The sequence below is a fragment of the Branchiostoma floridae genome, chromosome 7 (genome assembly GCF_000003815.2).
Source record: "Branchiostoma floridae strain S238N-H82 chromosome 7, Bfl_VNyyK, whole genome shotgun sequence".
NCBI classification, from domain to species: Eukaryota; Metazoa; Chordata; class Leptocardii; order Amphioxiformes; family Branchiostomatidae; genus Branchiostoma; species Branchiostoma floridae.
Window position 1 is genome coordinate 20,396,021 of NC_049985.1, and position 17,953 is coordinate 20,413,973.

The window sequence follows — 17,953 nt, forward strand, 5'->3', positions numbered from 1 at the left end:
CGACTGACAGCATCAAAGTTCCCCTGCGTATGGATATGACTTAAGTGTGCCGTGAGGACGTCTTGATATATGCGCACTCCCTTCCGCCGCCAAAATTTCAAATGTGCTGCATTTGAAAATCTCCAGTCATATTGACATTTGTAAGTCATTTCCAACTTATCTGCATCATTTTATCACATTTGTAGTGCTAATTAACAACGCCAACGTAAGCCGCAATCAAATTCACTTCCTTCCAGGTAGCCTACCCGGAAGTAAGTCAGTCCTAGAGTTCCAAATCGACCGCAGCCTTGTCAGAAACTTTTAGATTAGTAGGCTAATAGTCCAGAAAATAGTAGGTCACAGGCACACAGAGGTGTGTGCACTCAAAGGTCCAGATCTTAGAACTCCGCCTCCTTGGAGGTGTGGTGGCAGTGTCTGCTGCAATCTCAGATAATGTAAACAGAGAAAACCTAATACATGTGTAGGACATTTGTCAAAATGACAGTTTTCAGATCCCCGAAGACCCAGTAAGCTATCAAAAAACTGCCATAGGTTTATCAAGACAAATTGCTGGGGGATTTTGTAACAAAAGTAGGCCGCTGAAAAGTGTAAAGTAGGCGGGGGAAAATAGCCGGCAGCCGGCTTGATTTGACAAGGCTGGACCGTTGCTGTCTCAGATCTTTAGAGCTTCGCGGGGACTTCCAACAAACTTCAGACTCAGTAATGATTCGAGCGGACCACCGAACGTGTTCTAGAGCGCGCCTGGAAGCTTGCCTTGCCACAAGCGCAGAGCTCGCTGGAAGACATGCACAATTCTGTACTAAAATCTGGCTGTCAGAGTATTGTGTAAATTTATATCAGGGGGTTCACATGTACTCTCCAAGCAGAGGTTAGGCTCCGGCTTTTTTTTTTAACGTTTATTTTTAGTAATTTTTATTGGGCTTTATTTTGTATTGTATCTTGTATTGTCAAAACCCAACCTCTGTACTAGTAGTGACTGACATTGGGGCCGAGCAACCCTATTTTATTCCATGGAAGAAAGGTGACAGAACTCCTCCCGGGAACCATTGAATTGCCATTTTATTGCTTGGGATTATCACGCTGCGCTCATCCCTGCTTGCTTCCCTTTTCATGCCGGGACACACCTAGGTCTTTGACCCCTGGTCACGACGCCCCAGGATGATAGCATCATAGTTCTTGTTCCAGTACTGTCTCCAGCTTGAAATTTATTTCCGTCCCTAATGTTGGGTGGAGGATCGGGCCGAAAGGCGCTCGCCAAACTAGGGGCATCCGGGGGCATGTTCCCCCAGGAAAATTTTAAAATTCAAACCCTCTAAAACGCTATTTCACGTATTTTCAAAGGCAAAATTTCATTTTGCAAAGTAGGACTACCGACACCCCACGGTCTCGAAACAAAAGGCTTTGTTCCGACTGCCCGCCCCTTGGTCGGGCATTTCGCTGACGAAATATTTTGTTCGTTTAACACTCTGAAATTTACCATGATACTTGTTCGTCGTCATTTTCACGTATTTGTTGATGATTTGTGGATAGTACGGGGGCTGGATAACGCCGCGGGTGTTGGCAAAATTATTGGCCGAGGTACATTGACGCATTTCAGCTTGTAAGATCGTAAGATCGCATTAAATGGAAGCCTATTTTGTCAGGTACTGATTGCTCATGATCAGTTAAGTTTCTATACTATATTTTGCTTAATAACTCTTCATTTTGCTGGTGCTATGTTGCTGTTTCTTAAACCATCAAGAAATGTGTATTTTATTGATAAAATTGACGTCCAGTAGCGTCGAAATGGTACAAATTTGCAGAAGATCGGAGAAAAATTGCCAACAACAATCATGTTCACAGCACTGGGTAAGAATACTGTGACAAGAAAACAGTCTCCCGATAGTTATTTTCTGATATGAAATAAAAATGTCACTCCCAATTCCAAAACTCAACCCGAACTACGCAGAACAAAAAAATTTTTTCACGGCCAAACTTTCCGTAAGGGGCAACCTACGTAAGGGGCTGATTTAAAAGCTCCTTGGTCAAAATAAGTGGGCTGACAGCGAAAATAGTCTCCTACTTACATTTTTCGTCGGGCTACTTCCGTATAATTTTAGTGGAAGGTTGCCAAAAAAAATACAAGTTAGATTCCTGACATTTCCCCGTGAAAACAGCATTAAATACCGCCTAAAATTATGCATGTAAGATGTAATAGCAGCGAGTTGGAAAATGCGGCTAGACATGTTGTTACCATGGTAGCAGCTTCAGCGGCAGCCTTTTGAAGTAGCACCTGTGACAGGGCGTGCGTCATAATTCTACAAATCCAATCACAGCCAGCAGCGGCTCGGACAAAGCGGTAACACCATGTCGATCACGAAGAAGCGCGGAACTTTACGAACACGGCACTGCGAACTCGGTCCCAAATCCAAGCGCAAACGTGCTTTTGAAGATACATTTCGCAAGAATCGGCCGTGGCTTTGTCGCATCGTAGACGTAGACGGTGAGAATATAGTGTTTACCATCTGTTTACAGTTTGCACCAGGGGAAAACCTCCTTTGTCGATGGTTGTAGAACTATGGAGATCACCAGTGTGACGGTTTACTGAGGTCCCGATACACACATGACTGCCAAGAAAAGAAAGATAATTTCTAAACTGCCGTGTCAGGTTCATAATGTTTCCCGTTAATGTTGATTTTAAATCATATAAGGGCTAGGTGATTCCAATCGGCATTGCAAAATAAAACAGTGCTTAGGTAAGATAAAGCCGCAGCCCCGCCTTCTTTTGCGCCACGCGAATAGCACGTTTTTCTGATGTCCACACATCTCCGTATGTCCGAGCCGCGAGGCGATGTTTATCTCGCAGCTTGGAAGGTGGAGGCGTGGTGAAGGAAAAGGCAAAAGTCGATCAAATTTGAAGTCGGAAGCCAATTTTAGTTATTGAACCTGCCTTTTTAAGTTTACAAAAGTGCATTTTCATGTCATGAAATTAATCTTTTTTGGGATGGAGTGGGTGAATTTTTTTTCCGTCCCGACGAGTAAATTTCCGTCCAGGGATGGAGGGACGGGTCCTGGAGAAAGCACTGATCATAACGTAAATGTCGTGTACGTTAAATGCGGTTACCGCATGGTGACATGCTGGTTTGTTTGGACAAAATACTCTCCAAGCAGAGGTTGAGGTTGCGGAGATATAGTATAGTAGTCGGGAAATTTACTGATGAGCTCCTCTTGTTGTGAGTATTGTCCATTCACAAATTTTCACATACTATTACATCCAGGTTCAGGTCTGGATATGGACCTGATCCTCTGGACCTGAATGTTCTGTGCCGTTACCCACCCCTAGGGTCAACAAAAACTTAAGCTGAATATTTTCTGAAATGTCAACATGCTATGCCAGCAAAATTTGTCCCTCAAAATTAAGGAAATAGCGTTTCAGATGGTCAAGATGTCAAAATATTCCCATACCCTCTCTAGGATTTTAGGGCCTTTAAATTCAGAACGGCATATGTTACATGTTTGTATACATGTCATCAAAATGAAATGTGGCCTGTCCACGGTATAAAACTTGGGGAGACTTTGACGTTGATTGTGGAGACATGTAAGGTTGCCGCCCCAGCAGGACTCCTGTGTGCGTCTTGACAACCCTGAATACAATCGCTGTCCTGTTATTGTTAAGACAACACTACCGCTATTTAAGTTTGTTTTTTTAATTATTAAAGAGAGACAGAGAAATGGAGACTTGGAAAAATTGGGGAAAGGGTTATGGAAAAATGTTTGCAGCTGAGGGAGTACCATTAAAAATATGAACAGAGGGGAGGGCCTTGGATTGTTGGAAAACTATTTTTACCTGACCCCCCCCCCGAGTACAGTTCCTAATGTATGTTTTGCTATTGCAGGCTGCCAAATGTAACATCAGAGTAGAGCTAATCGATGATAACTTCACTGAACTTCGAGGAGAGATAGCAGGACCACCCGAGACCCCATATGAAGGTCAGTTTCCTGTCAAACCTGCCTAAGACGGCCACCCCAGGGGACCAGACAAAAATGACTGTTTTGGACCCGGTGGTCGGCTTGGGGAGGGTGGATTCACAACTCACATATTATGTACAGACGGAAAATGGTGTGATTTAAAAAGGCATGACAAGTTTATCTTGTATGTGTGTTAGGGGGAGGCCTTAAAACTCAACAAGCACGCAGATATTTAGGCTTAAAGTCAATGTTGTGTTTGCCGGGCATGCGATACGCTGCCATTAAAACACTGAACAGAAGTGATGGTCTGTAGCGCGATTGGCTTCATTTCCAACATGCCTCGATTTTTTATGAAAAACGATACCTTGCGAGCTGAGATGTTTGTCGAGAGCACTGGCAGGATGGAAGTTTTGGATGTTGTGATTTAGATGAACTAGGAAGCGATTTGTCGGGTTAGCGGCCGATTCCACGGGCTGGCAGGGGTGTCCGAGGGACGTCCCCTTTCCCCAATAACCATACCATTTCCTGAGGAGTGTCCCCTCATAAAGGGAGGCATGTCCTCTTTCTAAGAGGAGTGTCCCATTGAAAGTCGAGGGGTGTCCCCTTTTCTAGAGGAGTGTGCACATTCGCGAGGGATGTCCCCATTCGATTGGTCGGGGTCGGGGTGTTTGTTTGATAAGACGTTCAATTAAGACCAGTCCATTTTGGTTCCTCTGCAGTGAACTTTTTATAAATGTCTGTGAAAAGGTTTGTTTGGGATTTGTTGATTCCGAAGTGCTTCTACTGTATACTATATAGAAATGTTTATACATGTAGTTCGTAGTTTGGCAACAACAGTGAAGTCCTTTTCTTCCTAGTACTTGGTACAGTTTTTTGTTCGTAAATTGCATTCAAAGTGGAAAATTCATTGTTTGAAATGTTGACCAGGCCAGTATGTTGAATTTGTGGTTCCTCGTTAGCATTTTGGTCTATCAAAGGATGCATATGCTTGGTTCATTTTCCTTTTGCCTGGTCACTCCATTACATACATTTTTAAATAAATCCAAGAAAAAACGAATAATATGTAAATTTATGTCCTAGATTAACTGATTATCAACTAATAAAATTAAAGTGTTATTAACATGTACCATGTTGCATGTTTTCTTGTCTTTATCTTTCAGGTGGCAAATTTCTGTTGGAGATAAAGATACCAGAAACATATCCTTTCAACCCACCTAAGGTATGATGTCCATTGTCACTGTTACAGTAGTACCATATGATGATGATGATTTGCTGAAAGAAATGGGCCGTGTACCACTTACACACACTGTTACATACAGCCTGTACATTTGATTAGAAGACTTGAATATGTTATTGCCTATAAATATATATATAATGCCAAATGTCTGGTTGAAAAAGTTTGAACCCAGTTGCAACTGCCCTCAGAACACAAGGCTGGCAGTTCAAAGCTCAGCTGTTGTCTGCCACCTACCACTAAATCTGTGGTCCACCAGTACTGGTCAAATTGTACTTGACAACAAGAGCTAGTAGGAAAATTCCCTAACACGATGAAGCTATAAATACTGTCAATGTTCCTGATCCTAGCCACCAACAGTGGAAGATTTAGCTCTCACTTTTTGATTGTTTTGTGTGTGTGTGTGTGTGTGCTTAAGATGTATTGATAATCTTTTTTAACCTCAGGTGAAGTTCATGACTAAGATTTGGCACCCCAATATCAGCTCTGTGACCGGTGCTATCTGTCTGGACATACTGAAGGATCAGTGGTGAGTTGATATCACACACTTGTGTACATTTAGGACTGGTTTGTGGAAGCAAAACCTGTTGTGTTTTACCTGCAAGTATTCTTGATGAGCTCTTTTTTTAGGTAGATAAGTGTACTGTTGCAAATCTAATAAATCAAATCTTCATTGAAAACCTTGACATCTTTGGATTTGGGGTGAAAATTTTAGGTAAAAGTCAGTGGGAACAAAATGGAGAACTTGAGTTTTGCCCCCTTGAAGGCGCTATGCGCCATGTGTGTCCCTACTGTCATGTCTGCCGTTGGGCCATGGCGAGTTCAATGGCTTACCTACAATCATTGCCCAAGGACGGACAAATCAGATTGGTGTTGTCTTTTGGTGTGGCAATTTTTAGAAATGAAATGGAGAAATGTATGGGGGTTAACGTATATAAAAGAGCATTTTGCAGTTTTGAGCTGTAATCCTGGAGCTTTTGTGCTGTCTGCTGATGCAGTTAATGTGCTGTCTCCTCCCAGGGCAGCAGCTATGACCTTGAGAACAGTACTGCTGTCCCTGCAGGCCTTGCTGTCTGCTGCTGAACCAGATGACCCTCAGGATGCTGTGGTGGCCAAGCAGGTAACAGGAACAGTTATATAGCACATTGTTCTTTTTAGAAAGGTGGTGAAATGACAATTACATGTATTACCTCTCAACTACAGTTACTTATAGAGAAATATGTCCATAACATTGGCACATACCAAACAAACAAACATTGTCAAGTGTAAAATGATTGTGGGGAAATCAAACTGTTTGTCAACTTAAAGAAATGGGACTGCATCATTCAGTCCTATTCAGCTACAGTACCACACACCTGCTCGTTATAGTTAACATCAAGACGAGTTCTGCACTTATTTGATAAAGGTGCCACACTCATGCCTATCAAGTCAAGTGCGTGAACTGCACCCGTCAGATTTTTGTCGGATGGGCCGACTACTCTCTCCAGGGTGCAAAGGGACTGTAGCAGCTTCCCTCTAGTCACATCAGTCTACTGCTATAAACTGTCTGTCTTGTACATTTTGTATGTCTTGATTTTATTTGGATGCATCAAGTTGGCAGGAGTGGGTTGGTGGGAGCTCGGCAAACAGGTAACCTGTTGTGGGAAGCTTGACACATTCTTTTTCTTTCCTTCTTCTTTTGTATTTTCTTATTGACAAAAAAATGAAAACGGTGAAAAAGAACTGTTGTCTCTCTTGTCTAGTTTTCCTTTTTTTTTGTTATACATTTGTACATGTAGCCCAATTAAAAATGGGTGTGTTGAATTTTTGTTTTTCATTTTTGGAGGGAAAAAGGCAGTAGATTTGGTGGACTAAATCTTCCATTTTGCAACTTTCTCACAAATGATTTTCCTGTTTTTGATTTCACAGTACAAGGAAAATAGACATCTGTGGGAAAAAACGGCCAGGCACTGGGCACAAGAATATGCTGAAGGTAAGAGAGGATGTTTTGGTGAGTGTTATCTGTGTACATGTATGTAACAAAAGCTGGCCTTTCGCTTTTGTTGTGTTGGCTCAGGCTTGCAAAAGCCAAAAGGCAAAGAAATGTTGATGTATAAGATCAGAATAACATTCAGACAATAAAAAGACAAAATAATACAAATAGTTAGGTAGATGTATACACGTAGCTTTCACTTTTTAGCAAGCTCCGAAGAGATCTAAGTTTTCCGTTAGTCTGTGTAACACAAACTCCGCTGTCCAGGGCTGTAACTGGCCCCTCCCGCGGATGTTTGGCGGGCTGCTATAAGCGAGATTTAATCAGGCTAAGTTTTCCATCTATTTCACAGACAAGCACACACACTGTTAGGGTAGTGAGCTCAACTTCACTATGTGCATTCTTTAGTTGGAAATATTTCTAAGGTTGATACAAACCATTTCATATTTGGCATTTATGATTAAAAAGTCATCTTTCAATGGCGACTTTAGAAATGTTTGCAATCTATCAAAACATTTTCGGAAACATGGCATTCCTGTACTTCGATATTACAAATATTGTTGAAGAATCGTTTATTTGAGAGGTGAGAGGAAAGTTGTTGGCGCAGGTTGAAACAATGTGTCAAATTTCATGAGTAGTTTTTATCAGTGTTTTGCAACCTGAGTATGACATAGATAAAATACAACACGGTGTATTCCGTATCACCCTCGGTCCCAGCCCTCCTGTTGGTCACGCTCGAGGGCCGGAGGGTGATCCGACCCGTGGGAGGGCTGGGACCGAGGGTGGTATGGAATACACCATGTTGTATTCTTTATTTACAGGACAGGATTAAGCACTTGGTGTGATTGCATAGTTTCCCAGTCAGTTGATTTCTATGTGTTTTCAGTGCTTTTTCAGCTTTATATCTTGCTTGCAAATGGGTCTCTGAGGGACATGAGTTCATGTACATCTTCAGTTAGGCAGGGTGGGCAATCAGTTCCTTTTACGCGGGATTTCTTCACTGGAGCGTGTTTGTTGCAAACTAACTCAAACAGTGACTTCCATGCGCTCCACATGTCCTGAATAGAATCAAAGACAGCTATTGTGATCCAAGGTAGTTTTTCAAGGTCTTTTTTTAACTGGTCTTCATGGAAACTCTTGAAAATTCTAGCTGGGGGTTTACGTTGTCTTAGGCCTTGATACATGTAGGTCACTCAAACCACATTTGAACACGCCACTCTTTGAGTACATACTAGGGTGTGATGTAAGAATGACATTTAACAGTGTAGAGCTGTTTTCAGTCACCCGCGTTGGTTCTGTTATGAGATTGGTGAGGCCGTGAAGACGCCTTGTCTTGGAGAAGCTTGCAGTTTAAGTCGCCCATTATTGTTACTTCCAAGTTTGTGTCAGATGCCTTTTTCGTGTAATGTTTGGTATACAGAACATCCAAGTTTATTTCTGGCATATTTGAGTAGAGTATACAACATGTCCCTTAGGCTGTTTGATGGCTAAATCAAAGCATAGAGACAAGGACTTGAAGGATGTTGCAGAATAGGGTAACAGCGTTGGATGGTAGAGGCAGCGTCATGGTATGGGCAGAATAACCAGCAGAGGAAAAATGGTTCGTCATCATTCCAGGCAACCCTAATGCAGTGACATACATGTGTATAGGGACTCCCTTCTCAATTCAGTCGCAATTTTTTACCTTTTTAATAAGAAATAAAGAATGACACAAAATTAAGACATAAATAAACATTATTTATATTTACCATATTTCAAATACATGTAGATAAAGAAATAAGAATCCCAGGTTGTAAATTGTAACCCATTTTTGTGTATTAAGTCAACATTATTCTATACGTTTTCTCCACAGCACCTAAAAGTAAAAAAGATGACGAGTTCTATGACAAAGTATCTCAACTAGCAGAGATGGGATTTGATCGGGTAAGTCCTTGAAGTTTAAGATGATACCTCATTTGTTATGATTACCCTATTGTGCAATCATTTTACCATGCCTGATTACATGAGTGGGTCACTTTCAACATCAGACTGTTTTCATAATTTATGCATGGAAATGTTCGCCATCGATGGCGATGAGAGAGTAGTCAGCTCACCCAATAATAACAATAATGTAATAATTGTGATCGGACACATTCTGTACACTTGGACGGAAGTGAATCCACAATCAAAATGCAGATGGGGTTACTGATACTTTTCCCTCCTGTGTGCCCATCGTCAGCTTATTTTATGACTTTGAAATACATATATCTATCAATGAACTAAAACTCAGTGCTATCAGTGATCATTTCCAAATGTTTCTGTGATTTTACATTATTTTGCATTTCCTTTTTGCATAGTAGCTGCTGATGCATTGAAATAGATACATTATTCCAATGTACAATTTGAACATACCATAATTTGTATCACTCACAAAGACACATATGACACACTCAGTAGCAGTTCAAAATCTAGACTTGGTCGTCTTGACCTTGACTGGACCCAAATTTTCTGTACTGGTACACACACCTAGTTTAGGTTTGCAATTAGGCATGTAATATAAAATTGTCATTTGATGTAATATAAGAAATATTGATCAAAGTTACGTTTCTAAACTTGCTTCAAGTTCATATCATGAGCAGGATGTATGGAAAATAACCTGAAAATCCCTTAAACCACACATTGCCTTATTGTTTTTTGTTCTGTTTTATATGTTTCTCCAGCACAAAGCATTGACAGCCTTGTCTGCACATGAATGGAACATGGAGAGAGCCACACAGGACCTGATCAGTTAATCCATGCCCACCTATGTAGGACAACATCTGTAGGAAGGTGCCAGTTTTTAGGAACCGCCAATCATCCGGACTCAATAAACACTCATCATGCAAATTACGTTTGTAAGAGGATTAAGCATTTAGGGCCCCAGTTATGTTATAACCCCCAGTTACAGATGTCTGGCTCCCTTAGCTACAATGTGATAAAGAACTGTGAGGTGTACACAAACTTTTGACTTGTAGGGAAACAATAAAATTGAAGTCTAAGTTTGATGTAAGTAGATTTCATCCCAGATGACTTGTTTTGTGTCTGATAATATGGCTTATGAATTTGAGATTTGAGACACAGTTTAGAGTTGTTATGATGCTAAGAGGTTGTCAGGGAAATAAGAAAAATACTTTGGGCAGTTCTACCAGAAAGCTCTGTAGTTTACAACTTTCCTTGAATATGACTTCAAAATTTGGCTAGGGCAGTAAAGTACAAGCAAAGTTAATTCAGCCATAAACAGGTTCAAAAGCGTGTTCATTCATACTTCAGCCATGCTTCAAGGCTACAGCTATGTGAGGTTAGCTGCTTTCTGCAGAAATAAATGGTGCAGGAAATTTAGGGGTTGATGGGAAGGGGGGTTAAAAATCTGTGCATGTACATATTTTGTATGCAAGTGATCAATGAAATGTATTCTGTAAAAGGCCTTTATATTTTGAAAATGGGGGTCCCCGGGGCAATGTTTAAGTGGAGATACCTTCAGTTTCCAATTTATTTTGTGAAAGAGGTACATGTATATCAGGCGCTGGGTCCAGTGTCCTTCATAATTACACTTACACATACATATTTAAGTCTCTTTGTGATAGAGATTTGTAAAAAAAAAATGTAACAGGCTCTTTGAACATGTTATTAGTTCTGATGTCATCAAGTTTAATCGTGCTCCTGGCTGTTTGATTTTCATACATTGTAGTAGATGTTGGTATCTGGTAAGGCCACAGCAAGTAAATTCTATGGATGACATCAGCGCGCGCATTAATTTTCGCCTGATTTCAGAAAAAAAAACAAGAATTTTTTTCTTCTGCAGGGATGGTCAACATGACGATAAAGTACCAAAATGAGCAAATATATTGTGTTGTAGCCTAATAATTGTACTTGTAGAAGTGACACTTGCGAGGTATCCGGGACTGTAGTTGTAGAAATGAAACTTATTGAATAGTTGTAAAATTGACACCAATAATGAAGCTATGAGCGTGGTTACCAACTATGTTGGTGATGCCAGTCTTCCACACTAGTGTCACTTTTACCACACCAGTACATGTCTTAAATACAGGAATGAATGCCTTGTTGGCTCTGATACCATGTTTTGTCCCTTTAATTCGCTTTACAACATTCATCACAACTTTATGGTGCCTATTTTTGAAAATGTAGCCATCTTGTTTTTTTTCACCCATCTTGTTTTTTTTTTCGCCCTATCTCACTATTTTCTATTTTTCTATCTTGCTGTATCAAAACCTGCAGTCTGCAGAGGATGTCATCCATAAAATTTACTTGCTGTGGCCTAAGTGTTCTTTCTGTTAGTGTCTGTATCTGACCGTCACCTGAACCATGCTGTTTGTTTTGTCCAATGTCTTTCACACAAAAGTACAATATTGGTTTTTATCAGTAAGCAGTTTGATATGGTATCAATAAGCTCCTCACCTGAGGTGTCAACAAAATAATATTGTCAAAGATAATATAATTGCAGCCACAAGAGTACCTAGATTTGTCATATATATATGCTCTGTCAAGACTTTTTACGAGCTCATTGAAACATTTCCCCCTTTCTGTATTTCTGAGAGCTGAATGAAAATAAATGCTAATGTAAAAAAGGAAAGGGTTGTTCTTGTTCTTGGATGATTACTGAGAATAAGATTTAAAGGAGCATTCCACTCCAGAAGGTGGCATCATAATTCCTCAGGGAATAAATGGTTGTACTTGAATCATCTCTAGTATAGAACAAGAAAACATCTCCATAGGGTACCAATGTTGAAAAATTCCCTGAGTTTGTTTTCCTATGAAGTGTTGTACCTGGTACCACAAATGATATAAAGAGAAGGATCGCTCTGGCCGCATCCGCATTTGGAAGAATGAGAAAATCAGTTTTGAACTGCAAGGGTATCAGTAGATGTCTTAAAATGCGTCTTTTCCAGGCACTTATAAGTTATACTCCCTATTGGCACTTGTGCATGTGAAACTTGGACTGATAAAGTCAGATGAGATTCTCCTGTTAGCTTTCGAAATTAGATGCCATTGTCATTTTGACCTTCCATTGTTTTCTCATTAATGAATTAATAAAGAATTGAGCCGTATCGAATATTGATAGATGGGCAAGAAAGAATTCTAAATCTGATTTTTGGGGGCCAAATTGATGACGTCATCAGGTTTTATTGCCCCTAATATTATTTTTTCGATGACAAAATACAGCACTTTGGTACATAACACTCCAATGAAACTTTGTTTTTCGTTCCATAATGATGAAAGCTAAAAACTCACGGTTGCGCAAATTGATATCTACTAATGATCTGTAGTAATTAGAAAATGTTTGTTTTCATCTGATTAAAAAACTCAATTTTTAATAACTACAACAAAATTCGATAGCCTATCGCCCATGATGAAATCGAAGGAAGGAACTTTAGTCGACTTCGCCAGCAACGTTAACGTTCAGCAAGGACCTGCTTGCATTTAGCTACTCTCCAAGCAGAGGTTAGGCTCCGGCTGTTTTTATAACGTTTCTTTTTTAGTCATTTTTATCGGGCTTTCTATTTTTCTATCTTGCTGTATCAAAGCCTAATTAAGTTTGGCTGGCGTACTTCAAGAAAAATGACAAAATAGAAAGCCCGATAAAAACGTTAAAAAAACAGCCGGAGCCTAACCTCTGCTTGGAGAGTAGCGTTTAGCTACACTTTGGAAATATTCCACTAGATGTCCTCATGATCATGAGACCGTGGCCCTAATCGCACAGAGCACCCCTAGCAATCGTGAATGGACGAGTCCGTCCCGACAAAATGGCAGATGACCCTCATAGGTAGGTGTGACCCGTTTTATCTCCTAGTACAAAACCTGCGAACCTTGAAAACTTCGGCTTTGCTTACTTGTAATGCCGCTGGACTGAAAAAAAACATCGTTAAACTGTTTGTGTGTGAGTTAGACTACAGATTTGGTCCATTCAAAGGTGAATATTTATGCTTAAATACCGCACCGAACTCCAACGGCTCTGGGTTTGTTTCGGTCAGCATGGTTAATAGTTTAATTTTGTTTGGGACTATTCAAACTTCATGTGTGAAATTACTGAAAATGATCTGTGTTTGATTACTCTGATGTACATGTTCCTGATGTTTTATCTCTGATGTTTTGGTAAAAAGACGGCGAGCAGAGTTGAAGAAATGTTGACATAATTTATACATTGGCCTCCTACATGGCGGGGGTGGGGGTTTGCATAGGGGTACAGCTGTTTTAACTAGAAGATTGACATGGCGCCATGAATATCCTTTTGTTTTACAGCCTGTTTGGTCTTCTGCTAAATCTTATGCGGTTTCAACTGGACTTGATACATTGAAAAAAATCCTTTCCATTTCATTTACTGCAAAATCATGTCCCCACAAAAATAACATAGTTTACAGTAACGGGAGGGGGCCATACTTCGACAGGGGTCCAAATTTCGACAGGTTTTAAAAATCATTGTTGCGGAGAAATGCATAGATGCCTGCACATGAGAAGTACAACTAGCTGTAGACTAAACCTTGTTGTAAATAACTACAAAGACGGGGTATGTGTCGAAGTTAGCAATTCCCACAGATAACAATTGAAAACCTTGCACAAGTTTGACGCCTTCCGTGCAAGTTGACGAGGGAACGTATCGAGACCATGGCCCGGGAAACTCTTGAATTATTCTTCGCAAAATACGACATGTGAAAAAATACCACCACACATAGAAATGATGTTTATTAGCCTTCCGAAAAATAAAACCTGTGTTCTGTCTTGCCTTTAACTGGGTTGGATAAACGGAGCTAAAATGATACCACAATGCTCACTCAGTCGGGGCCCCGCCATTTTACTATCACGCACGAAGGCGGGCGAGCGTTGTTCAACACGACGAACTTAGTCAACCCGTCCGTAGAGCGACAAACACTCAAGAAAAATCGATCCCTACCGACTAAAAAATCATGTAGCCATTGCTGCTGCCAAAAGACAGGATGGAGAGGCATTCAAGGAAGCCGAAAAGTGAAAATGCCATCACAATCTACGTAAACAGAGCGCTGCCGTTTTGCGGCAAGTTGGTCTCACCGTGAGAGGTAAACGTTTTAACAAACCGTATTCAAATATTACCCATATTTGGTACAAAAAAATAATAATGAAAACTTTTAGTGCTATTCTATATGCATAAGGCCACACCAATTTAATTTCTTGGTTCACGGATTTTTTCATAAAAGATATGGAGCGAGAGGGCGAAATAAAAATAAAAATAAAAATTGTAAAATGGTTGGGGTAAAGGTGACGGCTAATCCAAAACATAAAGAAAAAAAGTTTTCAGCTTGAAAAAAGTACAAAAACACCATTACTGTACATTAACAGCACCTGTACTCACACTTTAAGGAGCTTATAATATAAAGGCCAATTTGCTACACCAGAAAGTTGGTGAATGGTTTCATTAATGGTGAAAATTTGCTGAGTAGTAATTTTTATTTTTATTTTTTTTCCCAAAAAATAGGAGCAAGCAAATCCGTGAACCAAGAAATTAAATTGGTGTGGCCTAAGTTGTTTACAAATGCACGGCGATGGTCTGGTTGTTACTATGTCGATGTTTGGACCCCTTTTTTGTGTTGGAACGTTCTGCTAGGACGCAAGCCGAAAACCTGCTGTAAGTTTCGTGCGCTGTCAAAGTACAGTGCGGAACGCTACCGTTAAATGAAATATATATCTGTACAGCTTCAATCACAGTTATATGGATGTATACAAGATCTTAACTTGTTTTTGATGGGTTTACTGTAAAATGTACAATGACAAAAGCCATGCGCATTCACCTAGAACGGCTGTCGAAGTATGGCCCCCTCCCGTTACTGTTGGCCCACACAGCTATTAAAATAAAGACCACCAAAAGGGGAAATATTCCAATGTTTATACAGGCATAACTTACTGATAGACATGCAGTGTGGCCTGCAAAAATCAACCTGATTGATGAGATGGCTTATTGATATAAAATCAAAGTTTATAGAGGGGATTTGATGTTTTGAAAAACTTTGAGGATACTGTCCTTTTTGAGCCACAAGCCAAAAATGGGAAATTTTGGCCTGGATTTAATTTCGGTAGGGACACAATACAGTAGAAGCCATGTAATTGAACACCCAATTTGCCAGTGGATTTTGTGCAATTTTCACCTCACCTCACCTCACCTCACCTCACCTCACCAGGCCCATAGCCTCGAGGCATTAATACAATCAGCAATTTTGCATATTAGTTACCCAGTTGGACAGTATACTGTATACGTTACAGCGTACTGTGCACTGTGACACGTCAATGATTACGGGTCAGCCCAGAGTAGTGTCGTCTAATGCTGGGACAGGTTTGACTGCCAACACTGTGGTAGTAAAATACGTTTTTTATAGATCAGTGACATTGACTGTTGATGATCACGAAAGCACCACACCACCAAAAGCGAAGCTTAAGAGAGCTCTGTCCGTCTGTAGGACCTGAGTTGCTGTGTTAGTAAGTTTTCGACTACCTTAAAACCACTGCAAATATTTTTTCCTTAACGCAAAAGTATTTCCCCATGACCTGAAATGCAATCACGGTAATTAGACAATAGACAGGGAACAATTTTTATTGAGTGTCACAGCAAGTTATCTGCCAAATTGTAATGCTGGCTTTGACTGCCTTTAGCGGATGGGCGTCTCTTTATGGTCGCCGGGACCCATATCGCTTTCTTTTGCTCCTAATAACGGTTTTATACAGGTTGTCAGTATTGCGCCTTTGCAGAGACAGTTATCAGCTTATCTATACCATGAAAGACGATTTTTAGCATGCATTTTCATGTCCACTAGACAGGATCAAGTTCAGGTCCAGACCTAAACCAGTAAACCTTTCCATCAGTACACATCCCTTGTGATTATGGTCACAGGCTGTTTTCTGTTACAACCTGCTCTATATACAGTTGGAATTCAAGTAAAAACACTGGTCATCTTCCATTTGGAAAGACAAACCAGTTAAACTTAGATTCAGAATAACAAGTTCGTTCATCGTTGACTATCTTCAACTAAATCATAAATACAGTTCTGTCAATCTTGAAACATTTGCAGTGACTTCTTTTTCTACTACTTCTCTAGCTCGAATCATGACATACATGTTGAGAAGAGACATTTTCAATAATTTTGATCAATACAGTATTATAGAATTGTTTGAAAATACACTGTACAAGTCCAGTAAATTCTGAAGACACAGGATATTCGGTATCTCTAAATAGACTAAACTCTTGTGACTATGAATTAGGAATGACACTAAGAATTTGGACAATCTGATCAACACTGCACCTCTCACATTATTCCTCCAGGCATCATGGCTTATCTTAATTTAGTATTCTTACAGTGGAAATTTTCATTTGGCCTTTATACTCCATAGACAGATTTTAGGATTGAAGGGTAACAGGAGGTTTCCCCGCAAAGACGTTTCCCCGTCAGATTTTTTTGGAGCATTCCCCATTGTCGTAGAGGATTCCCCGCCGTCATGGGGATTCACCGTCTGGACTATTCCCCGTCATCTGGCACATTCCCCGTTAGAGAATTCCCCGTCGTTGTTGGAGCATTCCCCGCCGGCATGCTTGTGGAAACACCGATAAACACTGTTACATAGAAGCCAGTTTTCCACACCGGACAACCCCCAAACACAATAACTTTACCCTCTATAATGACTGAAGATTGGTCCTGTTCATTTCAAGGGCATAGGAGCCAAAAATGGCTAAAGATGACAAAATAAATCATTTTTGAAGTGATCACAATAAGTGTTGATGAGGTCCTGTGGTCATACATGTATGCCCAGTGCACCTCTGTACCAAATTTCAGGTCATTTGGTTTCAATACAAGGGCATAGGAGCCAAAAATATACATTTTTAGTAAAAAAATGTCAGAAAACCCCCAAATAACTAATGTTTTAAGTAATCTATGGAGAATGTGTCCATGGGGTCCTGTGAGCACATGTTCAATGCACCTTTGTGCCAAATTTATGGTCATTTGGTTTCTATACAAGGGCATAGGAGCCAAAAAATATACATTTTTAGTCAAAAATGGCCAAAACCCCCCAAATAACTAATTTTTTAAGTGACCTCAGTGAAGAAAGTGTTGATGGGTTCCTATGCTCATATGTCCAATGCACAACTGTGCCAAATTTCAGGTTATATATTAGGTTGTATTATATACCTGAGGGCAGAGGGGCCCAAAATATACATATTTGGTCTATTAAAAAAAAGGACCAAAAACCCTAAATATCATAATTTCTAAGGCATCTATCAAAAAAGTGAACAAAATTCTGGGGGTATTTGCTATCCCTACCTCCATGCCAAGTTTCAGTTCATTTGGCCCAAAAATGAAAAAGTTGAATCAAATTGAACAGGATTGATTTGACAGGAGCAGGGGAAGAGACAAAGCAAACATTGAAAATCCATACTGTAATACTACAGTAGTATGGATTGCAATATAACAATATATTTCACCATATGTAACGTTATAGACGTAGACGGGGAAAACATCAGACACCAGACTGATCCGTGAATACCAATGAATATCTGTTGAAAAGACCAGACGGGGAATGCCCCAATGACGACGGGGAAAAATACGTCGGGGAAAGCTCCAAGACGACGGGGAAACCTCCAAGACGATGGGGGGAAAAGTGGGGAAAGCTCCAAGACGACGGGGAAAACTCCACAAAAAGTGGCAGGCTGAATTATGTGCTAAATGCAAAATTAAAACTATCGCCAACATCAGGCTGAATTATGTGCTAAATGCAAAATTAAAACTATCGCCAACATTTCTCTTTCC

The 17,953-nt window shown here is 40.2% G+C and overlaps 1 protein-coding gene across 1 annotated transcript in view; it reads left to right on the forward strand.

The window, feature by feature from the left end:
* Positions 1-11,763, forward strand: part of LOC118418998 (ubiquitin-conjugating enzyme E2 K-like) — a 12,789-nt gene extending 1,026 nt beyond the window's left edge. The window contains exons 2-8 of the mRNA XM_035825200.1: positions 3,876-3,969; positions 5,109-5,167; positions 5,629-5,711; positions 6,203-6,302; positions 7,091-7,154; positions 9,007-9,077; positions 9,854-11,763. Of these exons, the coding sequence (XP_035681093.1) occupies positions 3,876-3,969; positions 5,109-5,167; positions 5,629-5,711; positions 6,203-6,302; positions 7,091-7,154; positions 9,007-9,077; positions 9,854-9,925 (543 nt within the window). The 3' untranslated portion in view covers positions 9,926-11,763. The remainder of the gene's footprint in view (positions 1-3,875; positions 3,970-5,108; positions 5,168-5,628; positions 5,712-6,202; positions 6,303-7,090; positions 7,155-9,006; positions 9,078-9,853) is intronic.
* Positions 11,764-17,953: the final 6,190 nt, after the last annotated feature.